The 22,136-nt window shown below is 44.6% G+C and overlaps 1 protein-coding gene across 3 annotated transcripts in view; it reads left to right on the forward strand.

Annotated features, from left to right (window-relative positions):
* LOC135812628 (uncharacterized) overlaps positions 1-22,136 on the forward strand; it is a 59,522-nt gene that overhangs the window by 13,962 nt on the left and 23,424 nt on the right. For all 3 annotated transcript variants that reach the window (XM_065325930.1, XM_065325928.1, XM_065325929.1), the window contains 3 exons: positions 10,734-10,807; positions 17,111-17,167; positions 17,399-17,704. In XM_065325930.1, the coding sequence (XP_065182002.1) occupies positions 10,783-10,807; positions 17,111-17,167; positions 17,399-17,704 (388 nt within the window). In that variant the 5' untranslated portion in view covers positions 10,734-10,782. The remainder of the gene's footprint in view (positions 1-10,733; positions 10,808-17,110; positions 17,168-17,398; positions 17,705-22,136) is intronic.

Genomic DNA, 22,136 nt, shown 5'->3' on the forward strand with positions numbered 1-22,136 from the left:
ACGTAAAACACGAAACTGAAGACCACTTTACTGTCTTTAGCTCAAGACTACTTCGAAGTACCCGCACGCGGAGGGAACTCCAGCCCCTGCAGCTAGTGTAGACACATACTGAGCCTGCCAGTCCTGCATGCTGTATGTAAGAAAAGTAGTCAGCTCAAAAGACGGCGACGGTGATCCCGTCGATGTTTCTCCGATCGCGCTTGTACTTTTATACGTACATCGTTGTTGCAAGTGTACAGACTCATTCATGTACATATTCATGTCGTAGATATACTCGCAACACTTTCGGTGCATGCACGCCTTGTGCGAACCCCAAAAGGGGGAAATCCCTTACCGAGCGCAAGTACCATTCTACTCGTTTTGTTGATAAAATCGAAATAACCGCTCGATCTTTTTATTATTGAGTAAGTAACGAGTAAACGATATAATCGTTTCAGCACTATGTATAATAAATGTAGTTGCCTCAGGATTTATTGCAATTGCATACCAGTGTAAAAACCGAGGTCCCCCGATGTTTTTATAACTCTTACATTTATTATATACATAGCGTAGGGCCCTGAGCTTCCAACCTCTCTCGTTTTTATGAGTGTGCCATGCACATTCTGATTCCGGTGTACCATCGCATGCATCTATTATTGCACGATTAAAGAGGGCAATATATGAAATATAGAACGAGTAGACGCCTCGGTCTTTTACTGGTTCTATATTTCATAATTATATTGGCCGATTATGCGGGCAATAATAGATTTATTCCCGTAGCTATGCAAAAGACATTACTCCAGGGTCCACACAGCTTTAATTCCGTTTGTTTGTTTTTGTTTGACGACGTCAGCATGTGGCGCTATCCCATACATGTCACGTACCGTACCATCATAGACAGCTGGTCACCTTATTCAAATAAAATAAAATAAATTTCAACTGCAAACTCATGACGTAAAGCAACTTTGAAGAATGTGTATGGATGCGAGGTGTATCGGGTGAATGCATGCAAGGCGATAGTGCGGGTTCGAATCCCATGATCCTATGATTTTTATGGTTTGAAAACATTGGAGAAATGAAAAATATAACATCATCGTTGTATACTTTTTTTAACTAGGTCATCAAGGTAACCATGTCGCATTATCGCGTTAGCGTTCAAATGCTTTTGTGTGTGGTGCCAATGGGCCGAGAATGTAAGGATCGGGTAGATTGCAGTGTTTTAATGCGCGCGGTTGTGGTATATTAGAATTCTGAGATCTTTAACAGAGGATTACGAGGAGCAAAATGACAGGGGTGGCAATGTTGAAGCTCAGAGCAGACGGTATTGACAGGTGTGCCTACACAGAGAGTAGAAGATGGGAAAAGAGAGGTCTCACCGCCTCGAGAGTATGTGTGCTTGCGAAAGGCTACGCCAATAACAAGAAACAACCAAGCAAATATCAAGTCGTTCGGAGACTTACGGACTTCGTGAAAGGATACATCGACAGCAAGAGGCCGCTGAACAGGCATCCAGTGGGCAGGAGAAAATACATGATCATGCCCGAACTTGTTCAGGATGCGGTGACTGCGGTCCGTAGACATAGGGCTGTCGAATTATCATTCGAATTTTTTTGGGTGTGCTGCTAAAGGGTCAGGAATGTAAGGATAAGGTAGATTGCAGTGTTTTAATATGTACCCTTGTTGTATAAATGGTATGGCAAGAGCACTTGCCCTATAACGCCTATAAGGCTATAGGGCGAATATATCTGGCTGACTGTACAGTGCATGCCGAGATGACTTCAAACTTTTGCCATTCAGTCAATCCGTGTTCGAATTCAACAAACGAAAGGTCTAATCGTATCGAAAAAAGCCTCAGCCGTCGGCTCCAAAACACCCGAAGACTGTCCGAGGTCATGGGAAGACGAGGGAAGACGATCCAAGGTCATGACGCAGAGTTATGACACTCGAATGAAATTTTCTGGCACGAGCCAGCTAGCGCCGGCGTAAATTTGAAACGCGAGCAAGGGATTTTCACCAACTCGCTGCCCACGCATGCACAAGTAGCATACATCATTCTGAAGCTGCATTTTAAAGCTCTCTCTTGCAAAAAAATTGACGGTTCTGCAATCGATATTGTTAAAATGACTAAGAACTTAGTAGCGTACTCTCAGGCATGGCATTGGAGCTCTCAAATAGCGCTGTGGCGTTACTCCTACGACTCTGTCATTTGCGCACTGGGTACGGCTGTGTTCGTCTTGGAGAGAGCTTTCCATAGAGCGTGAGATTGTTGGAATACTCAAAAGGAGATCTAAATTACTGTCCGATGAAAATTTTAGTTTGTGAATTTCACGCGTCTACTGAAATAATTTAGGCTGTAAATCAACAGAGGACTATGAGGAGGAGGAAAATAACAGCTAGGGTGAGAGTGTTGAAGGTCTGAATAGACGGTGTCGACATCAGTGCCTACACAGAGAGTAGAAGATGGGAGAAGAGAGGTCCCGCCGCCTCGAGAGTCGCCGTGCTTGCGAAAGGCTACGCCAAAAACAAGAGACAACCGCCGTGTTATAACTGATCGACTACATCATTGTATTGCAAAAGTGTTTCCATCCGATCGAATAACAATCATGATGAGCAAGGCAAACAAGCATAGCGTAGGGCCCTGAGCTTTCAAGCTCTCTCGTTACGACATAGCCTACCTGAACCGTTTTAGCTTTGTTTATAGGAAGAAAGGAATACCGTATTATCTCTATTGCAAGCGTAGTCTCTTATAGAAGCTCAGTCTCTATTTTAAGCGCACTCCAAGAGGGCTTCAAAGATATACAAGTGCAGTCTCCAATATAAGCGCAGAGCTTATAATGAAGAACCGTATGGATCATGTCCATGCATATTTGACGTCACACAGTATCACACAGTATCACACAGTATCACATAAACACATGCTGTGGTAAAAGACTGCAATCTCCGAGATCTAAAGTACAGACTCAGTGTACCAGGAAGCACAAAACTGCAGTCCGGGTGCCTCCTGGGAAGCATTGTGCTACTGATATAATGAGAGAGCTTGGAAGCTTAGGGCCCTACGCTATGCTTTTTTGCCTTGATGACCTAGACAAAAAAAAGCATAGGGATGTTATATATTCTTATAAATTTCTCTTTTTTTTAAGACATAACCTGGGATTCGAACCCGCACTATCGCGCACCCTGCATGCCTCCCCCGATACACTTCGCATACATACTAATTCTTCCAAGTTGCTTCACGTTATGATCTTGCATTAGAAAGCCCTATTTGAATATGCATTGTGGCCAGCCGTCTTTGATGGTTCGGTACGGGACAGGTACGGTCGAGGGTAATACGACACCGTCTACTGCCTTGATGACGGCAAAAAACATAGGGATGTTATACATTTTTCAATTCTCCTATTTCGTTTTAAGGCATATCCTGGGATTCGAACCCGCACTATCGCCCTACTTCCTCCGCGTCATCGAAATTGTCGCAGTTTGACTTTTGATATATAACGGGGTATTTACTCACGAGCACTCGTACCACAGGTAAGGAATCGGACATAGGCCACGGTCATCAGTATAGGGCGACGGCAAAGTTTTAATTTCTGTTATTGGAAGCTGAAATTTTTGAACTAGACGCAATTTCTTCACTGATGTCGCTGCGATGGTACTTTCGACTCGCTGAGATCAGTCAGGCGTTGCAGCCAGCACATTTCTCGTGTTTATAGCCAATCACTCAAAGTTTCATCACTGTTTTACCTTAGCTGGGATGAGAATGACTTCGTGGAATAAGCAGCAGCGCTTGGAGAAACGTCGAGGGGTCAGCAAACTAAATGCATGCAAGAGCGATATAATTTGTCGCTCTGGCTCAAGACACTCAGTACATGATTGTACCTGCAAGAGCCGTGTAGACTTTACGTGTAGTACTAGTGATGCACGCGCAGGTGCCATACCAGTGATGATGGAAAAGATTGTGCGCTGGACTTGATAGTACACTTACCTGCATGAGCTGTGACCACACAGCTAAAATAAATGGGCATACCACAGCTAAAAAAAAGTTCATTTCAAGATCGAGGTGATTCCGCCGAGAGTAATCAACCGACCTCGCAACGATCGTGTATTCTTACTTCGTTGGTGGTGAAGTAGAAATCATCTAGAGCTAGCAGACGACAAGCATACCAGCTCTTGTCCTGTGGAGAAAGTCAAAGCGTTTGAGATGAGGCGCGACCAACTAACTTGCAACCTTCCTTGTAATATTTCGGAACGATTTTTTTGCATCCATTGACATCGTCGACGACGAGGCCTTCATCTCTGTGTGAAAACTCTCAGTCTAACTGCCCAGGAACGTTACTCTAGCCTTCAGACTAACATAATTTGTACTAATATTTGTATGGTTTAGCTTCTGGAGTTGTCAGTAACAAGTGACAAGTCACTAGTCAAACTGCGACAATTTCGATGGCGCTGATAAAGTACATGCATTATCCCATGCACTTCGCATTCACACTCATTCTTCCAAGTTGCTTCACGTTATGATCTTGCGTTTGACAGCCTTATTTGAATATTGCGGCCAGCTGTATGTGGCCAGCTGTGTTGATGGTACGGTAGGGTATGGGACATATACGGAATAGCGCCAGGCGTGACACAAGCACACAAACAATCAAATACCAAACGAGGGAGCTTGGAATCTCAGGGCCCTATGCTATGTTTTTTGCCTTGATGACCTAGACAAAAAAGCATAGGGATGTTATAAATTCTTATAAGTTTCTACTTTTTGTTTTTAGACATAACCTGGGATTCGAACCCGCACTATCGCCCTGCATGCACCCCCCGATACACTTTGCATACATACTAATTCTTCCAAGTTGCTTCACGTTATGATCTTGTATTTGAAAGCCCTATTTGAATATGCATTGTGACCAGCCGTCTTTGATTTTATGGTACGGTGCATGATAGGTACGGGACGTACAGGGATGAATTTAATGTCATTTTTTTGGATAGCAGTTTTCGCGACGCAAACACCAAAATGCGTAGCAGTCCTTGATTTTTGATTAGCACTTTTTCTTCCACGAAAAAGTCCCTCCAGGACCGACATTCCTACCGCCTTGCTATGCATATCCGACTTCGAATGTTTCACCACATTGTCCTTCTTCAGAGCAGTCCCCGAAATCCCGTCCACAAAAGACCGACTAAAATTTTTCAGTCCACGGAGGGAGGACTCGTGCTGTCTGCATAGCTGGCAGAAAATTAACGTCACCGCTGCACCTGTAGCTTTCTCAGAACGAAGCCATTTCCTCTCGACATCGACCTCTGCCACCGGGGACCCACTTCTCCAAGGTACTCTGTCGTACAGACATGTTGGAGGCAGAACCAGACTAGACAAAAACTACAGCTTGGACAATTGTCAGAGAGAAGGACGAACGCGATTCCAGAATTTCCTCACGACCAGAAAGACCGACTGGCTACAAGCAGAAAGCTATAATATCACGAAAAGAGGTAAGTAAACCAGAAAGAAGAGAAAAAAACAAGACCTCCAACGGGATCGTGGAGGAAAGATGATGCTTGTCAGTACGGAATGTACCTGAACTTACTTACTGAATGAAAGCCGCGCAAAGTGGTACGTGTAGTTCAAGTAGGACACCAGTACATGCAGTCAGTATGTGCACGCAGAGCCAGCCACAGTTCACAGGTACATGACGTACTCAGTACTAGAAATCACACCAAGAAAAAGGCGGGGTCCGTGCACTGTACAGGTGTAGTGAGTGTACGACATGGTCACAGCATCACTTTTACTGACTGCGCGAGCTAGTATGCAGTGCTGTTTATGCATCGCAGTTTCCTGCGAGTCGCTGTGATTTTTGAGTCGCACTTGATCGATGTTGAATCGCAAACTGCGATGCGATACCGGATAAATTCATCCCTGGGGACAGTTATGGTCGAGGGTAATACAGACCGTCTACCGCCTTGATGACGGCAAAAAAAGAAAAGGGATGTTATAATTTTTTAAATTCTCCTATTTTTTTCAGGCATTACCCGGGATTCGAACTCGCACTATCGCCCTACATGCATTCCCCCATACACTTCGCATTCATACTCATTTGTCCAAGTTGCTTCAAGTTATGATCTTGCGTTTGAAAGCCCTATTTGAATATTGCGGCCAGCTGTATGTGGCCAGCTGTGTTTGATGGTACGGTATGGTACTGGACAGATACGGCATAGCGCCAGGCGTGACACAAACACACAAACAAGCAAACACCAAATTAAAGCTGTGTGGACCATGGCTAGCGCCAGACGTTACTGAAGTAACGTCTTCTGCATAGCTAAGGGAACGAGAGAGCTTGGAAGCTCAGGGCCCTACGCTATGCTTTTAATGTAAAAAGGCCAGAAAATCCGATTTTATGGAGATAGAAAGGAAAAGAAGGAGCAAACCGAAAGCGGATGAAGTGAGAGAAAAATAACAATACGCAATACTTTTGCCTAGCTCATATTCATACTGATTGAAACGTTTTTGCAATACAACGATGTAGCCAATCAACGGAAAAAACATTTCCATCAATTCTAGTAACATGTACAATGAGGTAGGCAAAAAATGTCCTGATGTCTGTCCTGACGTTTCCTGTGACCGGCGCTGACTCTGCCGATCACAGGCGTTCTGGCCTCGACGGAATCTCTCTTCCAACTTTTCCTGTGACCGGCGCTGAATCGCCCGTTCACGCTTATTTTGGAGTTGACAAGATGTCTGTCCTGACGTTTCCTGTGACTGGCGCTGACTCTGCCGATCACGGGCGTTCTGGACTCGACGGGATCTCTCTTCCGACGTTTCCTGTAACCGGCGGTGAATCGCCCGTTCACGCTTATTTTGGAGTCGATTCTGCGTCTGTCCTGACGTTTCCTGGGACCGGCGCTGACTCTGCCGATCACGGGTGTTCTGGAGTCGACAGGATCTCTCTTCCGACATTTCCTGTGACCGGCGCTGAATCGCCCGTTCACGCTTATTTTGGAGACGACGGGATCTCTCTTCCAAAGGATCTCTCTTCCAAAGTATGTTTTTGCTGACGCATCCTATCACCTATTCCGCAACTAGCGTCCATTCTAATTTTATTTCCTCCTCGTCTCCCTATTAATTTTCTTTGCAAATCTCCCTCTACATCAGGGAGTCGTAAACATAATACGACGAATATTGTGGCCAGCTGTTTGTGGCCAGCTGTTATGTACAATCCTGTAGAACCTTTGTAGTCACAGATACGGGACAGATACGGTAGCTCTAGGCGTGGCAAAAACACACACAAACAAACACCAAATCACAGATACGGGACAGATACGGGACAGATACGGTAGCTCCAGGGGTGACACAAACACACAAACACACAAACACACAAACACCAAATTAAAGCTGTGTGGACCCTGGCTAGCGCCAGACGTTGCTGAAGTAACGTCTTCTGCATAGCTACGGGAATTAAAGCTGTGTGGACCCTGGCTAGCACCAGACGTTACTAAAGTAACGTCTTCTGCATAGCTACGGGAATGAAAAATATTAGGCAATGTTCATGTAGCAGGTGGTTGGAAAATATTAAGCCCAGTCTCTAGTAGACGCCCAGTCTCCAATATAAGCCCAGGGTCCGGACTGGTTGAAAAAATATAAGTGCTGGGCTTATAATGGAGATTATACTGTACTATTGTAATAGTAAATAGTAGGTTCATGTGCCATTTACATTGGACATTATCTTTGATTGTCAAGTGCGCGCGCATCGATTTTTGGCGGCGCACGGACGATTTTTATTTTTAAATTCTATGCATGCATATGCGCGCATTGGCCGGCCAGCCATGCATGATGTACAAACACGGCTGCACTGTACATTCCTGGCATGCTGTGTACTATTATACCATGGTACGGTGCGGAGGGCCTGTTTTCAGCCAATCAACGCTCGTCTAGCCATGGTTATATTGGCCAGTATAAATCCCACGCGGGATTTGTGTATATATTATAACAAGGGACCGAGTGTATATCGAGAAATATAGACCAGCATAAAAACCGAGGCGAAGCCGAGGTTTTTATAACTGGTCGATATTTCTCGATATACACGAGGTCCCTTGTTATAATATATTTATACCTCTCCATGCGCAAGCTCAAGAGCAAAAAGGAGTGAATATAGCTTTCTTTCCCTAAAAAGGAGTGAATATAGCTTTAGAGAAAGAAAGCTATATACACTCCTTTTTAGAGAAAGAAAGCTCCTCAGTGAGTTTTTTTCTGATGGTTTTCCTCAGTGGTTTATATACCTCCTTAGTGGTGTATATTGAACAGTGTATATGGAAATTTATAAACTTCATGGGAGATCTGGTATATGAGTGTGGGTGTATATGGAGTGAGGTATAAATTGAATATAAATCCCGGTGCACGGTACGTACGCTAGGGCACTGCCACCGTACAAGTTCACTGCCTGAAAGGCAGTGAACTTGTACGACGGCAGCACTCCAGCGCACTGACCATTCACAACATACACCACATGCACGTGTACACTCCACACAGAACGGCATTACCGACGAGGAACAGTGCACAATGGAAAAGAAGAATGACCTGGAATTCATCTACCGAGTATTCTACATATATTATACTGAAACTGAGAATAAAGAACGTCAAATAACCACGAAGTATCCCGAATTGGTCAGCAATGTACATTGTAATTCAAATAGTTGAAGATCATCAACAGACTGTCTCCTTCGTAACTATGTTTATGATACAGAGTGTACTTCAAATCCACCTAAACCGATTGGAAAAACGCTAGAATGGATTGAAATGTGATACAGTGATACAAAAAAGTGTATGCAAATGCATCTACTTGCAAGTAAGCAAACCTGATTATAAGATGCCGCATGTGAAAATCAGCACTGTACCATAATCATGACAATAGTAACACTTACTCCCAAAGAGTCCAAACTGTACTGTAGTCTAACTAGTGACGGTAGTTTGATTCAACGACAACTCCAGCACCCCAGCAATTCAGTTGACTTCCGCATCGCTCGCAAGACAATATGCTACAATATGCACTGGAACTGAAAGGAAATCTGATGCCAAACATCCACTGAGGAATCTCCTTCTGACCTTGCTCGACCATTCTTTCAATTGACAACTGATAAACAGCAGAACATGTCCATGTACTGTATGATGTGGGAGATCTCCAAATAGGTTCGTTGTTCTGGAAATGCATAGGGGTACCTGGCATAAGTAGGATATGACCCTCGTAGTCGGGTTATACCGTACCCTCATAAAAATCCCTCCTGCTATCGCAGTCGGGATTTATATTCAAGCGGTATAACCCTCTGACTCGGGTTATATCCTCTACGTACGCACTGCACTGTACAGTCCTGGCATGCTGTGTACTAGTACGCACTGCACTGTACATTTTTTTAATTTTATATTTTTTTATATTTCAACAGTTTATTGACATCATACAAATCCGAGAAGAAAGAAAAGGGCGCAACCCTGCCCTGCCAGTTATTTGAACTTACAGGGGTTGCCATGGCAAATAATAAAAATATAACTGCACACTTTCGGGCTCTCCACCCTTCTCCGTAAAATTATAATACCATAAAAAGAAAACTAGAGGGGAACGAAGAAGCAACAATTAGGAATAGGAACTGGTTTAGGAACCACTTGCAGTCAGTTATACAGGGCAGCGGGCCTCGGCAACGGCCAAGGTAGCAGATGCATCCACCACATCGCTGACACGCAAGGGGCGTCGCAGAGCACCACACAAACAAACCATGCTGGAGCGAACCAGAGCAAAGCCAAGTCGGCAGCGAATCCACGCCATTACTCGGTTGTACGGCTCCTTCGTCTTGTCGGACAGGAGCCCGGCAATCCGCTTATAGCAGGCTGTTGCCGACTTGCCCATGCCGCCTGTTGAGGAGAGAACGAGAGGTGAAAAAGTTGCATGTTCGATCTCTCGAACATGCTCCTCAAAGCAGCGGCGTTTCTCCCGTTCGTGGCGCTGGTAGCAGGAAGGTACTGAGGTGGAGCGATTTGATCATAACGTGAAGCAACTTGGAAGAATGAGTATGAATGCGAAGTGTATGGGGAAATGCATGTAGGGCGAGAGTGCGGGTTTGAATCCCAGGTTATGCCTGAAAAAAAGGCATAACCGGTACGGGACAGATACGGGATAGCGCCAGGCGTGACACAAACACACAAAAACCAAATTAAAGCTGTGTGGACCCTGGCTAGCGCCAGACGTTACTGAAGTAACGTCTTCTGCATAGCTACGGGAATAACGTACACATTATGAGTTACATGTTCAATGAGATGGCTTATATTTGGAAGTTAAACGTAATTGGTCGCGTCAAAATGGGGCATGCAAGAGATGAGACGAGCTGTTGTGAGTCTGGTTACACAGTGTCACATACTGGGGGTGCTTATATGAGCACGTGGCGTATAACACTACGCTGTTTTGGGTGTAAATCTTTTTTTATGTGTGCATGTGGGCACCACACTGTATGTGCATGTGTATGTGTATGTGTGCATATGCATTTGTGTGTGTGTGTGCTTGCACAGGTGCGTTTATGTGTGTATGTGTGTATGTGTGTGTATGTGTGTGTGTGTATGTGTGTGTGTGTGGGTATGTGTGTGTATGTGTGTGTGTGTATGTGTGTGTGTATGTATGTGTGTGTGTATGTGTGTGTGTGTGTGTGTGTGTGTGTGTGTGTGTGTGTTTGCACACATGGCTGTGGGCATGTGTGTTACCGTTTGTACATACAATTTCTGTTGTCTGGATCGCTTCAAGGTTTTTCCACCATCCTCGTTGCCTCCTCTCTTTCTTCAAGGATTCTATCATGGCCGTCTCTGACCATTCTGCAGGTAGGTTCATCTGGGTCCGATGGTCTATATGAATCTGATGATCTCTGCAGGTTGTAATTGAATTTATTGCAAGCCTCACACAGTGCATAAGGCAATGCACGGAATCCTCATTTTCAGATCGCAAAACACTGAAATCAGCGGACATGAACTTTACTCGGGTTATGCTCACTGTTTTACTGATCTTTTTGAAAACTTTTCATTGGTCGAAAATGAAAGAAATTGTCTCCAACACTACTTCATCATCATCATCATCATCATCATCATCATCATCATCATCATCATCATCATCATCATCATCATCATCATTTGAACAGCCTCTTGTACGGGCAAGCAAAAACGCAATACATCAAAATTCAATTAGAATGAAAAAAGAGAGGAAAATGAACTCAAAGTGCACTAGAACTCAATATAGAAAGGAACGCAAAGTGCAGTTGAACACAATGAGCATGGGGCATGGGGCCACCAATCGGAGAAGACCGGCTCATAATGGAAAATAAAAGAATGGAAAATAAAAGAACAAACATAAACAAACATAAAAAACTTAAGACACCCGTACACATCAACGTCATCATCATCATCATCATCATCATCATCATGTGACCAAGCCGCTTTTACGGGCAACAATATTATGAATATAAAACGCAAGGTATTGTAAGAGCAATTTTCTGAAAATAATGTTAAAACACGAAATATAAAAATGCATTATCACACCGTAGCCACTTTTATGGGCAAATTCCAATACAAGGCAATAAGAAAACGAGGATGAAGTTAACCTTTTAACCCAAAGAAAAGACAAAAAATGTCAACAATAGAACTATAAATATAAAAAACAAACATCAGGTCATAAAAACTACTTTAAAACATAACCAAATGACAGCAAAGCGTGGAGAATGAGATTGACTTACAAAACAAAAGTAGTCCTACTATGCTTACAAAACAGAATCTACCTACACCACTAAGGAAGAAACATTAAATGATTGCAGTCTCACAAACACCGGCCTCTATCTAACGACCCATCAAACAATAACTCCTGAAATTCTTGACTGACTTTTTCTGGTAGGAGCTACGGCAGCCACGAAAACAGGTCACTGCCCAACGGAGTAAAGTGAAGGAGAGCAGGCACCGCAATCGACCCATAACCAGCGAGTAGGCCAAGTCACTGTGTTTATCGACATACTGGGCTGCAAGACACTTGAGAAAGCGGTCATCATCATCATCATCATCATCATCATCATCATCATCTCACCAGCAACCTGTGTGTGTGGTGAGCTGTTCTCAGTTGAGCATCAGCTATGTTGCGCCAGGGGCGGCTTCCCGACACTTCGTCATAACGAGATACGTGACCTGCTGGCGAGGGAATTGACTGAAGTCTGCACTGCCGTTTCGACAGAACCAGCGCTGCAACCTCTTTCTGGTGAGAGGTTTCCTCTTCGGTCAACGAACCGCCGAGAGGATGCGCGCCTGGACATAGCCGCTCGAGGGTTTTGGACCCGTGGGGAGGAAGCTTTTTTTGATGTAAGGGTATTTTGCCCAGATGCTCCTTCCTACGGGTCCAGAACCCTTCCTGCATTGTACCAGCAGCACGAGCGGCGTAAGTGGAACGAATATGGGCCAAGAGTCACAAATGTAGAAAGAGCCGCTTTCACACCTCTCGTGTTCTCTGTGCAAGGTGGTTGTGGGAGGCTGTGCAATGTGTTCCTCAAGAGACTGTGCCAGATGCAGGCCGAGTCATCGGGATCTCACTATTCCCAGGTCATTGGTTTACTCCGCTGTCGGCTGTCTTTTGCTTTGCTGCGTGCTGCTGTGTTGTGCATACGTGGGGCTCGGTCACGGTACCACCATCCGGCGAGATGTTTTCATGATGTCTCGATTGCCGTGGCCGAGTCAGGTCTAGTTTGTTAAGTATCGTGCTGTGTCCTGACTGTGCATGCGGGATTGGTATGGCGCTTACCCTTTTGTTGTTGTTTTGTTGCTTTCATGCCTTTAAGCATGTAATTGTGTTCAATTGTTGTATTTCATGGAAAAACGATCTTTGCGTTGGATTCATTTAAACTATTATTTGTGTAGGGTTCCACTCCTTCATCTTGGGAAATTGTGTTTTGTTTGCCCAAAGAAGTGGCTTCATAAAAAATAAAAATAAAATCATCATCATCATCATCATCATCATCATCATCCGCGTTGCCGAAAAAACAATAATAGTAAAATAAAAACGAGAGAGCTTGGAAGCTCAGGGCCCTACGCTATGCTTTTTTGCCTTGATGACCTAGACAAAAAAAGGGATGTTATAAATTCTTTAAGAAATCCTTTTTTTTTAAGACATAACCTGGGATTCGAACCCGCACTATCGCGCGCCCTGCATGCATCCCCCGATACACTTCGCATACATACTAATTCTTCCAAGTTGCTTCACGTTATAATCTTGCATTTGAAAGCCCTACTTGAATATGCATTGTGGCCAGCCGTCTTTGATGGTACGGTACGGTAGGGGATAGGTACGGGACAGGTACGATCGAGGGTAATACGACACTGTCTCCCGTACCGTACCGCACCATCAAACACAGCTGGCCACATACAGCTGCCCGCAATATTCATGTGTATGGGGGAATGCATGTAGGGAGATAGTGCGGGTTCGAATCCCAGGATATGCCTGAAAAAAAAATAGGAGAAGTGAAAAATTTATAACAGCCTATGCTTTTTTGCCGTCAGATACGGATAGCCAGGCGTGACACAAACAAACACACAAATACCAAATTAAAGCTGTGTGGACCCTGGCTAGCGCCAGACGTTACTGAAGTAACGTCTTCTGTATAGCTACGGGATGAAAACGGCATTATGCAGCTGTGTAAGTAGTAGACGCACAGTGTGACTGCCTGGCATCTCTGTCAGATGCCAACTAGCAATTCTCATGCAGAGACATACTGTAGTATCCCTGACCGACCAATACGGAAGCAGTACGGAACTAATACGGAACGACCTTATGTTGTATCTCCGCATATAAGCGTACGGCGCCTGCTGCATAAAAGCAGCTGCGTTTTTCTGTTTTAATTAGATTAGATTAGATAGCAACGAAAGCTAACTCGAAGAAGAAGAAATCAGCCTCTAGGTGAGCACCGGAGAGAAAGTTATTTATTTGCCGCTTCTTCTTTCACTAATAAATATATCTCAGGTGTGTACCTGAGAGAAGTAGAATAAAACTAATTCTTGTTGATTTCACCGCGCCTACCACTCGGCTACCCATTACATTGGTGGCAGCGGTGGGATTCGAACCCACGCCTCCGGAGAGACTGGAGCTCCAGTCATTTTTATTCTACTTCTCTCAGGTACACACCTGAGATATAATTATTAGTGAAAGAAGAAGCGGCAAATAAATAACTTTCTCTCCGGTGCTCACCTAGAGGCTGATTTCTTCTTCTTCGAGTTAGCTTTCATTGCTATCTAATCTAATCTAATTAAAACAGAAAAACGCAGCTGCTTTTATGCAGCAGGCGCCGTACGCCTATATGCGGAGATACAACATAAGGTCGTTCCGTATTAGTTCCTTACTGCTTCCGTATTGGTCGGGCAGGGATACTACAATACCAGACCACATCCGTCTAAATTTTGAAAAATTCAGACCACAGAAAAATTGTTGATCACCAATCACCATACCTACCATGTGATTGTCGGATGGTTTTCAGCCATCCGGCAGGATTCGCAAATTTTCCAAAATCGATGCTTTATATCCTGTCGAATTATCTTTGCTAAATCTGGGAGTTGAGCGTGTAAACTAGTGCTTGGAAAGGCGACATTCAGACTGCTTTGGCAAATACACATACCGTAGTTCCGCGCATATAAGCCCACAGGTCTATATCCGGATATAAGCCCACCTCCGTTTATAGGCCCATGGGCTAATAAACAGACCCAAACACCGTTACGGACCAGTTTGTCAAGTATATTTTTCACAATACCGGCACGAGCTGTTCTTGTTGATGAGCCAGAAAACAAGAAAGTGGAGGGTTAAAAAACCCGATATATTTGCCCGTGGGCTTATATGTGCGGAACTACGGTACAGGAAAAAAAGTTATTATCCTAAGATGCCTAGGATTTCAGTTAAATTTCTAACTACGTTGGAATCCTTGTCAACGAGACGAAATTCATTTCCGTCCCATGGCTGTAGAGGTTTCTAGTGGCATTAGTGGCTTCGCTCTACTGTCAAATCTCTTTAGCACGACCACCAATGGACTGATGATATTATTCCCGAAATTCAGGGCTCACAGCCGCGTACAAAAGCGTGGGCGCCATTTTGGACAGGCCGCTGTCACGCGAGCTGTCACGCGAGCCAGGCAGTATGCCAGAATCGTGTACATGCGATCGGGCAAATATCTCACGAAGCTTGAAAGTGGGGTGCATTCAAAATGTTCATTTGTACTGATGCTTTCTCCTAGGCCTTTCAAACTCTAGGAACATACTCTCAATACCCATTGTAAGGATTTGTCCGAGAGTTTTTTGTTTTAATCGATACGGTTTGGCGTACATACGGGGCCAAAGTATCAGTTGGTGCAGGCGTAATTCTGACATGAATTATTGTCCTAAAATTGAAAAGTCTCTCCGACAAATTCTTCTAATTTTCCTACTGAAAATTTTAAGCTATTGGCCATCAAAATCGGGCAAGAGACGGGTACAAACGAACATTTCGAAGGCGACGCTATCTGCAGTACAGGTACGAGGAAGAACCGCGCGCGCTGGACCGGTTGTGAATGCGGAAACAACACTACAGCAAGGCAAATTTTCGAAATGTTTTGCTACTCGCCTGGCGCTTCATCGCTGTGTCCTTCAGGAGTTATGGCCGACTGAAGAAATACATGGCCAGCACAACGGCGAAGCCACTGGACGTGTTCTCTTGCAACGAAACGGAGTGGCGAATCAAATAATTCACAACTCCACATCGTCACTAATGCGTTGCGCGGCTCTTCGCAGCGGACCAGGCGTATATTTACATTGGACACAACAGGACTTCACGGCGGAGAAACTAAAACTAGAACACTACGTGAGTCATTGCTCCATGCCTTCAACATCAAGGAGTGCATGTCCTCTCCCTCTCCCGATCCCGTCACCCGCGCCTGTGCATTAGCGGCGTAGCTGCCGGGCAGTAGATGTTGAACTCTTTCGTGTTCAACGAATGCAGGAATCTGCTCGGGGCTACTCCTCGCAGGACTCCGTGTGTGGACAGTCTCAAGGAAGAATTCAGCCGATGAGGCCAACAATGCTCGCGAAATAGTCCACTCGGAAGGAAACAATAACAACCGAAACAAATGGAGAACTGTCTCCGTCTCCTTCACCATCCACGGCTCAGTTCTTGTCACAGCAACTCAGCCCAAGCAAGTCAAAATCTCCTTGCGACTGTGAGTGCTACGCCTGCGCTTAGCAGTCACGCGTGCCCGTTTCTATGGTGATCAGATCCAATATGTCCTCCCACGTAATCGAGGTTTTGGCATACCGGCTGTGAGCCCTGAAATTGGGGGTTCTTGTCATCCAAATTGTCTACCCAGTGAATAAAGCGTGATTTTTCCTTTAGAAACAAGGAAGAACACACTGGAATGCGTTATGGGTTTTGTGCTTAGTTATAGCACTTCCCGACTGCTTATTATCTTGTAGCAGTAGTAGACAATTGCTCAAAATTCATACTCGTGCGCCCTTTCATATTTTTAGATCTACTTCTCGCTCAGAACCCGAGTTCAAATTGCCAACTTTCCCTCCAACCAACGAGCATATCGTACCCTCACGACTAGAGCCCTGTCTTGAACAGTGCTCTATCTCGGATAGTACCCCAGTCTCTAAGATCCAGTGAAAAATCAAGCCCTCTCTTGAATATTGCCCTCCCCCCCCCCCCCCCCCCCACCCCACCCCAGCTTCTTACCAAATGCATGGGACAGTTTGGTGTTTTTTTACTAATGTTCTCGCCTATGACATTGCACCCGGTGGGTTTCAGGATCAAAATTCCAGTTCTTGCTGCCGTTTGTGTTAAATCATACTAGTTTACAGTAAACTGTAGGCTCTGCTTTGCTTCGTTTTATGCTGGATGATGCAACTGTACCGACATTCAACAAATAGTGCCCTCTCGTGAATGTAGCTCTCTCTTGACTAGTGCCCCATCTTTGGTGGACATTGGTAAAATAGTGTCCCAGGCGGACTAATCCCGAGAGTAGGGTAATCCAAAAAGGATCCATATTGTAGTTCTTCTTAAACGGTTGTGTGTGTTGCCAGCATCCTTACAAGTAACGTTTCACTGTATTTTCTTGTATATATTTTTGCTACGTGGTTAAGGTGTACTGGTTGCCAGCCTGCTGCTCATTCATTCTCTATTGTTAACTGACTGCAATGGTAAGAGATATCATAATAATTATTTCTTCAGAGTATTAGTGTATTCAACTAGATCTGGCAGTGTCATTTCATGTGTTTGGAGTATCACTGGTGTTTTCTTCTGTGGTGTTTGCATACTAGCATATGCAATGGCAAGTTTGCAGTGCAATACTATTGCTAAATTATTGGCATGTGTGTGTGTGTGCTGCTTTGAGTTAGGTTTTTTTGTTACTCTTTTTTGTTCCTATGTAGGTCAGGCCGTCACTCTAACTGCTGGTGGTACGGGACAAACATATCCATTCAACGTGGCATTTGGTGATGGACAACCTACAGCCAGTGTTACCGATTACTTACCGTGGTGCGTTTTGGACAGTGAACGAAAATCATGGATTCGACTAGAGAAGACTGATGGTAGTCTAGTGTTGGCTAAGTTAGAGCACTCCGAATTAACAGTGATGCCCTCAGAACATCCCATACTGGACACGTCACACACTGGACTGTACCATTGTAGAACAGTGGATCGCAACTCAACACAAACATATCAACTCAACATTGTAGGTAAGTGCAAAATGCAAATGGATCTCTTTCACGAGGAGAAATGAGGACCCAGGAACTACATGTACAAGTTACGCTGCCAGCTTTGCACATTTAGCTTAGCGAAGTTATAATGACTGTTGTAGTAAGCTTGGCACACCGATATGCAACATGCATATCAAAATGACTCTCTTTGCTTATTGAATACCACTGAAGAGATCCTGATCTACTAAGGCCGCGGTCACACATGAAACGTTTGTACCGCTTTTGCGGAGGCGAAAAGCGTAACTGCGGCAGCCGAGTTGAAGCAATCTTCGCTTGTACAGCTATCGTGGATCGCTGACAGGCTGCTGAATGTCTCCTGTCAAGAACACTCGTGGATTTGGGGCACATTCAATGCGTTCTAGTAGAGTACGGGTGTATTTGAATATTAGTTTAGTTTAGGGTTGGTTCACATATCGCCGGTACGCGCCGGGAGTCACCGGCGGTGGGCTTCTTGCAACCTCTCCCGGCGCATTGCGATTGTGTGAACCAGTGCAGTCGTAACAAAATAATACGGTAAAATATCGCAAGGGACCGCCGGCAAAGTTGGACAGTGCCCAACTCTTGCGATCTGCCCCGGCGCCGATCCCGTACAATTATGACCAAAAGTGGTTTGTGAACCGTTCGCGCCGGTGATCGCCGGCTGCCGAGAGCCAGACTTTGTCAAAATATCAAACCAACACTTGTCCTACGTTTTCCTAAATTGAAGCTAGAGAGGAGGTCCGTTCGCCATTCTTGTAGTCGCTTCAAGTTGGCAAATAAGTCAGCATACCAGCCCGCCCTTCTCGGATGATCTGCTTGACCATTGTGCAACTTCTGAGACAAATTCAATTGAAACAAATAGAAAATATGATGGATACATTGGCAAGTTCTTGTGACTTCACCAACGTTTGCAAGCATAATTTCGACACAATCGCTTACTAGACTGCAATAAAATGTGTAGAAGTAGTTTCATGATCTCCAGTAAAAGTAGCACCGAGTGGCGATCACGGAAAGACCTTAATAATATAATAATCTTTATTTCAGGATTACCCAAAGGCTAACGCCTATCTGGGCGATCTCCTATTTGTGTATGTACCTTGAACTACTGAAGAAATAAAGAATTCAAGCTTCAATTGGCAAACCTGTCGTAGCATTGGGGCACATTCTGTACTACTTTGTAGTAGATTTGGTACTCGAACCGTATGTGCAACGGATCGGGAGCTGGCTCACCGCCGATGTCTTGCGGCGCAGATTTTGCTTATGTGAACCAACTCTTACATTAATTAGGGGCGATACGAATATACCGAACATTCGAATATTCGTTCGTTAGGCCACAGCGAACGAACATTCGTAGTTCTCACGAACATTCAAACTTTGAGAATGTGCGTACGGTACGATAAACCCGTAAAAACATCGTGATCAGTCATGATCGTTTCACACACCGCCTGTAGAATATGTGTAGCTGCGTGCTTGTGACCAGCGCTACGCCAGGTGGTACACGACCCGCACGCGCGCGCGCGGTTCACGATCTAAACCGGCATTTGGCTGGAGTTGTGGAGTCGAGTCGACAACATGTAGACGAACATCGGAACAAAGCATGAGCACTCGTGCATGTACTTACATATTTTGGCTGCTCGCTTTTCCTTTGACCATGTCGTAGTTTTCTTTTGTTTCGAGTTCACACTGTTCCCATGTCAGAATCTGTTGTCGGTCGTGCCCCCCGTTCTGTTGTTTGGGATCATTTTACTAAATCCGAGGATGAGAAGTCAGCTACCTGCAGGATTTCCCGTAGCGCAAACCGGCGAGCAACCTCTATGCGCAGCTGAGAACACAACTACGGTAACTTTCAGCATTCTTCTGTCGACTCCGGGAGTGCAGTTATTTCTACGGCATCAACACTGAACAGGAAGCAAGTTGATGACAAACATTGCTGTGACGCAACGTTCTGGTCCTCAGCAGTAGCAGTATGGCATTGCTCAGTTGGAGGCCATTGTGCCTCAAATTTTGAAAGCATCATAAAAGACGTACTGTAAAGTTAGAAACTTTCGCAAGTGATTAAATTTCGCTATTTTCGCGGCCATTGCGCATTCTGGAGAAGAAAAATCGCCACAAACTGCTCAGTACGTTCATTGCAGACAGCACAACTACAATATTCAAAAGAGGTAAAATTCTGATCACAAACCAGCCGCATTCACGAAAACGCAAAATTTGTGCGCCACAAAAGTTTATTGCTATACTGTATTCCAAAATTCCACTATTTTCTTGCCTATGCCGGTTCATGCGCGAGCACGCGCGTGCGACGAGAATGTTAGAGAATGTTCGTTCGTTCGTTCGTTCGTTAACATCGAGAACGTTCAAATCTCATTAATTTTATGTTCGTTTCAGCACTAACATTAATATCAAATTCAAATAGTTGTATTGCAGGGTGTCATTGCCTCCTCCAAGATCCATCATCGACCCCAGTGTGGATGCCTGTAGTTGCAGTGACTCCATGTGAGCGTGTGGCAGAATACTAGTTCGCTACTACACTCTGGTTGCAGTCCTAGTGTTGCATACTCTGATGGACGCATTGCTTGGAAATAAGAGAGGAGAGAGTTGGATATCATGCACGATCCCAGCCAAGGAGTTGTGAGATGGATTTCCTCACCAACTATTCACTCACAATGATGTAGTATCGTTTGAGAGATCTCCAGAACATAAAATACATTGCGAAAGAAGAACAATATGAAAACCGAATACCAAACGGCAACCAAACAACACCAGAAGTCCATGCCAGAAGATGCACACTAAACTCCAAAGTCATCGCCATGCAGGTGCCGCCCAAGCGGATCCGCGAATGCAGAGGTTCCGCTTGCATAATTTTGGAGTGGCGAAATCCAAACTTTCCGCCGAAGCGTAAGTACCGCTTTGGTGGCGCCGCCAAAAGTGCATGTGTGACCCTTGCCTTATGAGCCACTCTGATCAACTCAGGGAGTGTGTGTATAACTTCTACAGTGTGTCTACAGTAAGTGTTGAAAACATTACTTCGAAGTACACCTCACGCCCCAGGTCCACACACGTGTAGTTTTTGGAGGAACGCATGGATGCCAGTATGTTGGTTGAATGGAAGCAAGGATATGGAGCCGTGAGGCGACATTAAAAAAAAGTGATTCAGCCCGGAAAGACACCTGACAGTATGACATTTTTGTGTTCTACTGACGTCTCTGTGCGCAATGGACCAAGTGAACGCTGCGATACAGTGTGTTATAGTGAAAATTAAGCTATTGCGGATTATGTTATAGTGAGGAAATTTTGTAAAGAAGTTTCGGCAGGGACACTTGCGTTTCGTACGTCATGTTGATGTTTATTTATCGTGAGGGTCGATAGCAAGGTCTGATGTGTCGTAATAAACAAGCTGTCCGGATGAGTGGGGGGGGGGGGGGCAACTCGATTGCAATAATTATGCATGTTGTGTTTTACCATCGCGAGCCAGAGGCTTGTGTAGAAATTTGACAAGGGGTCCTGCCCCCCCAAGTTTTTTTAATAATTTATGCTCATGGCTGCATATCCTCGCTTCCATTCAATGCAAATACCGGCATTTGTGCATTCTTCCAACACTACAGTCGTGTGACGTCCTCAAGTACAATGAAAATCAACATATTTTGCGAATCGACCTTTTTTCAGCATCACTTTTCAACGAGGACGGAGCAAAGTTGGATGAACAGTACATAGATGATGACAATCATCTTGTCCACTTCAATATCACCTGACATAGGTACGAGGCGAAATAACTAACAAATTCACAAGAAAACTGTACGCCCACGGACACGCTGATTTCGGTCTGAGAATTTTCTATTACCATCAAAATGTACGAGGAGCGCCCAAAAATCAGCTACAGACGTACATTGTTGCACTATACTCCTTTTTTCAAGGCACAAATGTCGACTATCCACTTTTAAACCAGGAACAAGACATACTAGTGGTCCTTTCCAGGTGCTCCACGAGCGCAGGTAATGTTCACCAAGGGCGCAGAGCAGCAGTCATTCCAGAAAAACAGATAAAATTCAAGTGAAGCTGCATGCTTGAGTACTTTAGTAACAAATTGTATTCTTTTCAAATCCACTTTGGAGCGAACCTTGTCGAACGTGCTAATATTTGCTTCACCCCAAAGCAGTATGTAGGGAATTTAACGCCTTTTTCATCAGAAATCATTATCACACTGAAAGTGAATTTACATAGAAATACTGCATGGTGCCATACAGTGAACATTGCTTGATCTAAAACTAATAATTATTGGAAACACTGGCATCCTAAAAGTTGCAAATCATGAAGGCGTGATAACATGGCAGCATCATGTTAAAATTCATCGTGCAGTTGTAGTAACTGGCCTTTCTCCACCTGCTCCCAGTCCCGTGCCATCTCCACACTTATTCCAAGGGACGACGATAACATT

Source organism: Sycon ciliatum, chromosome 3, assembly GCF_964019385.1.
Source record: "Sycon ciliatum chromosome 3, ocSycCili1.1, whole genome shotgun sequence".
In the NCBI taxonomy this organism is placed as follows: Eukaryota; Metazoa; Porifera; class Calcarea; order Leucosolenida; family Sycettidae; genus Sycon; species Sycon ciliatum.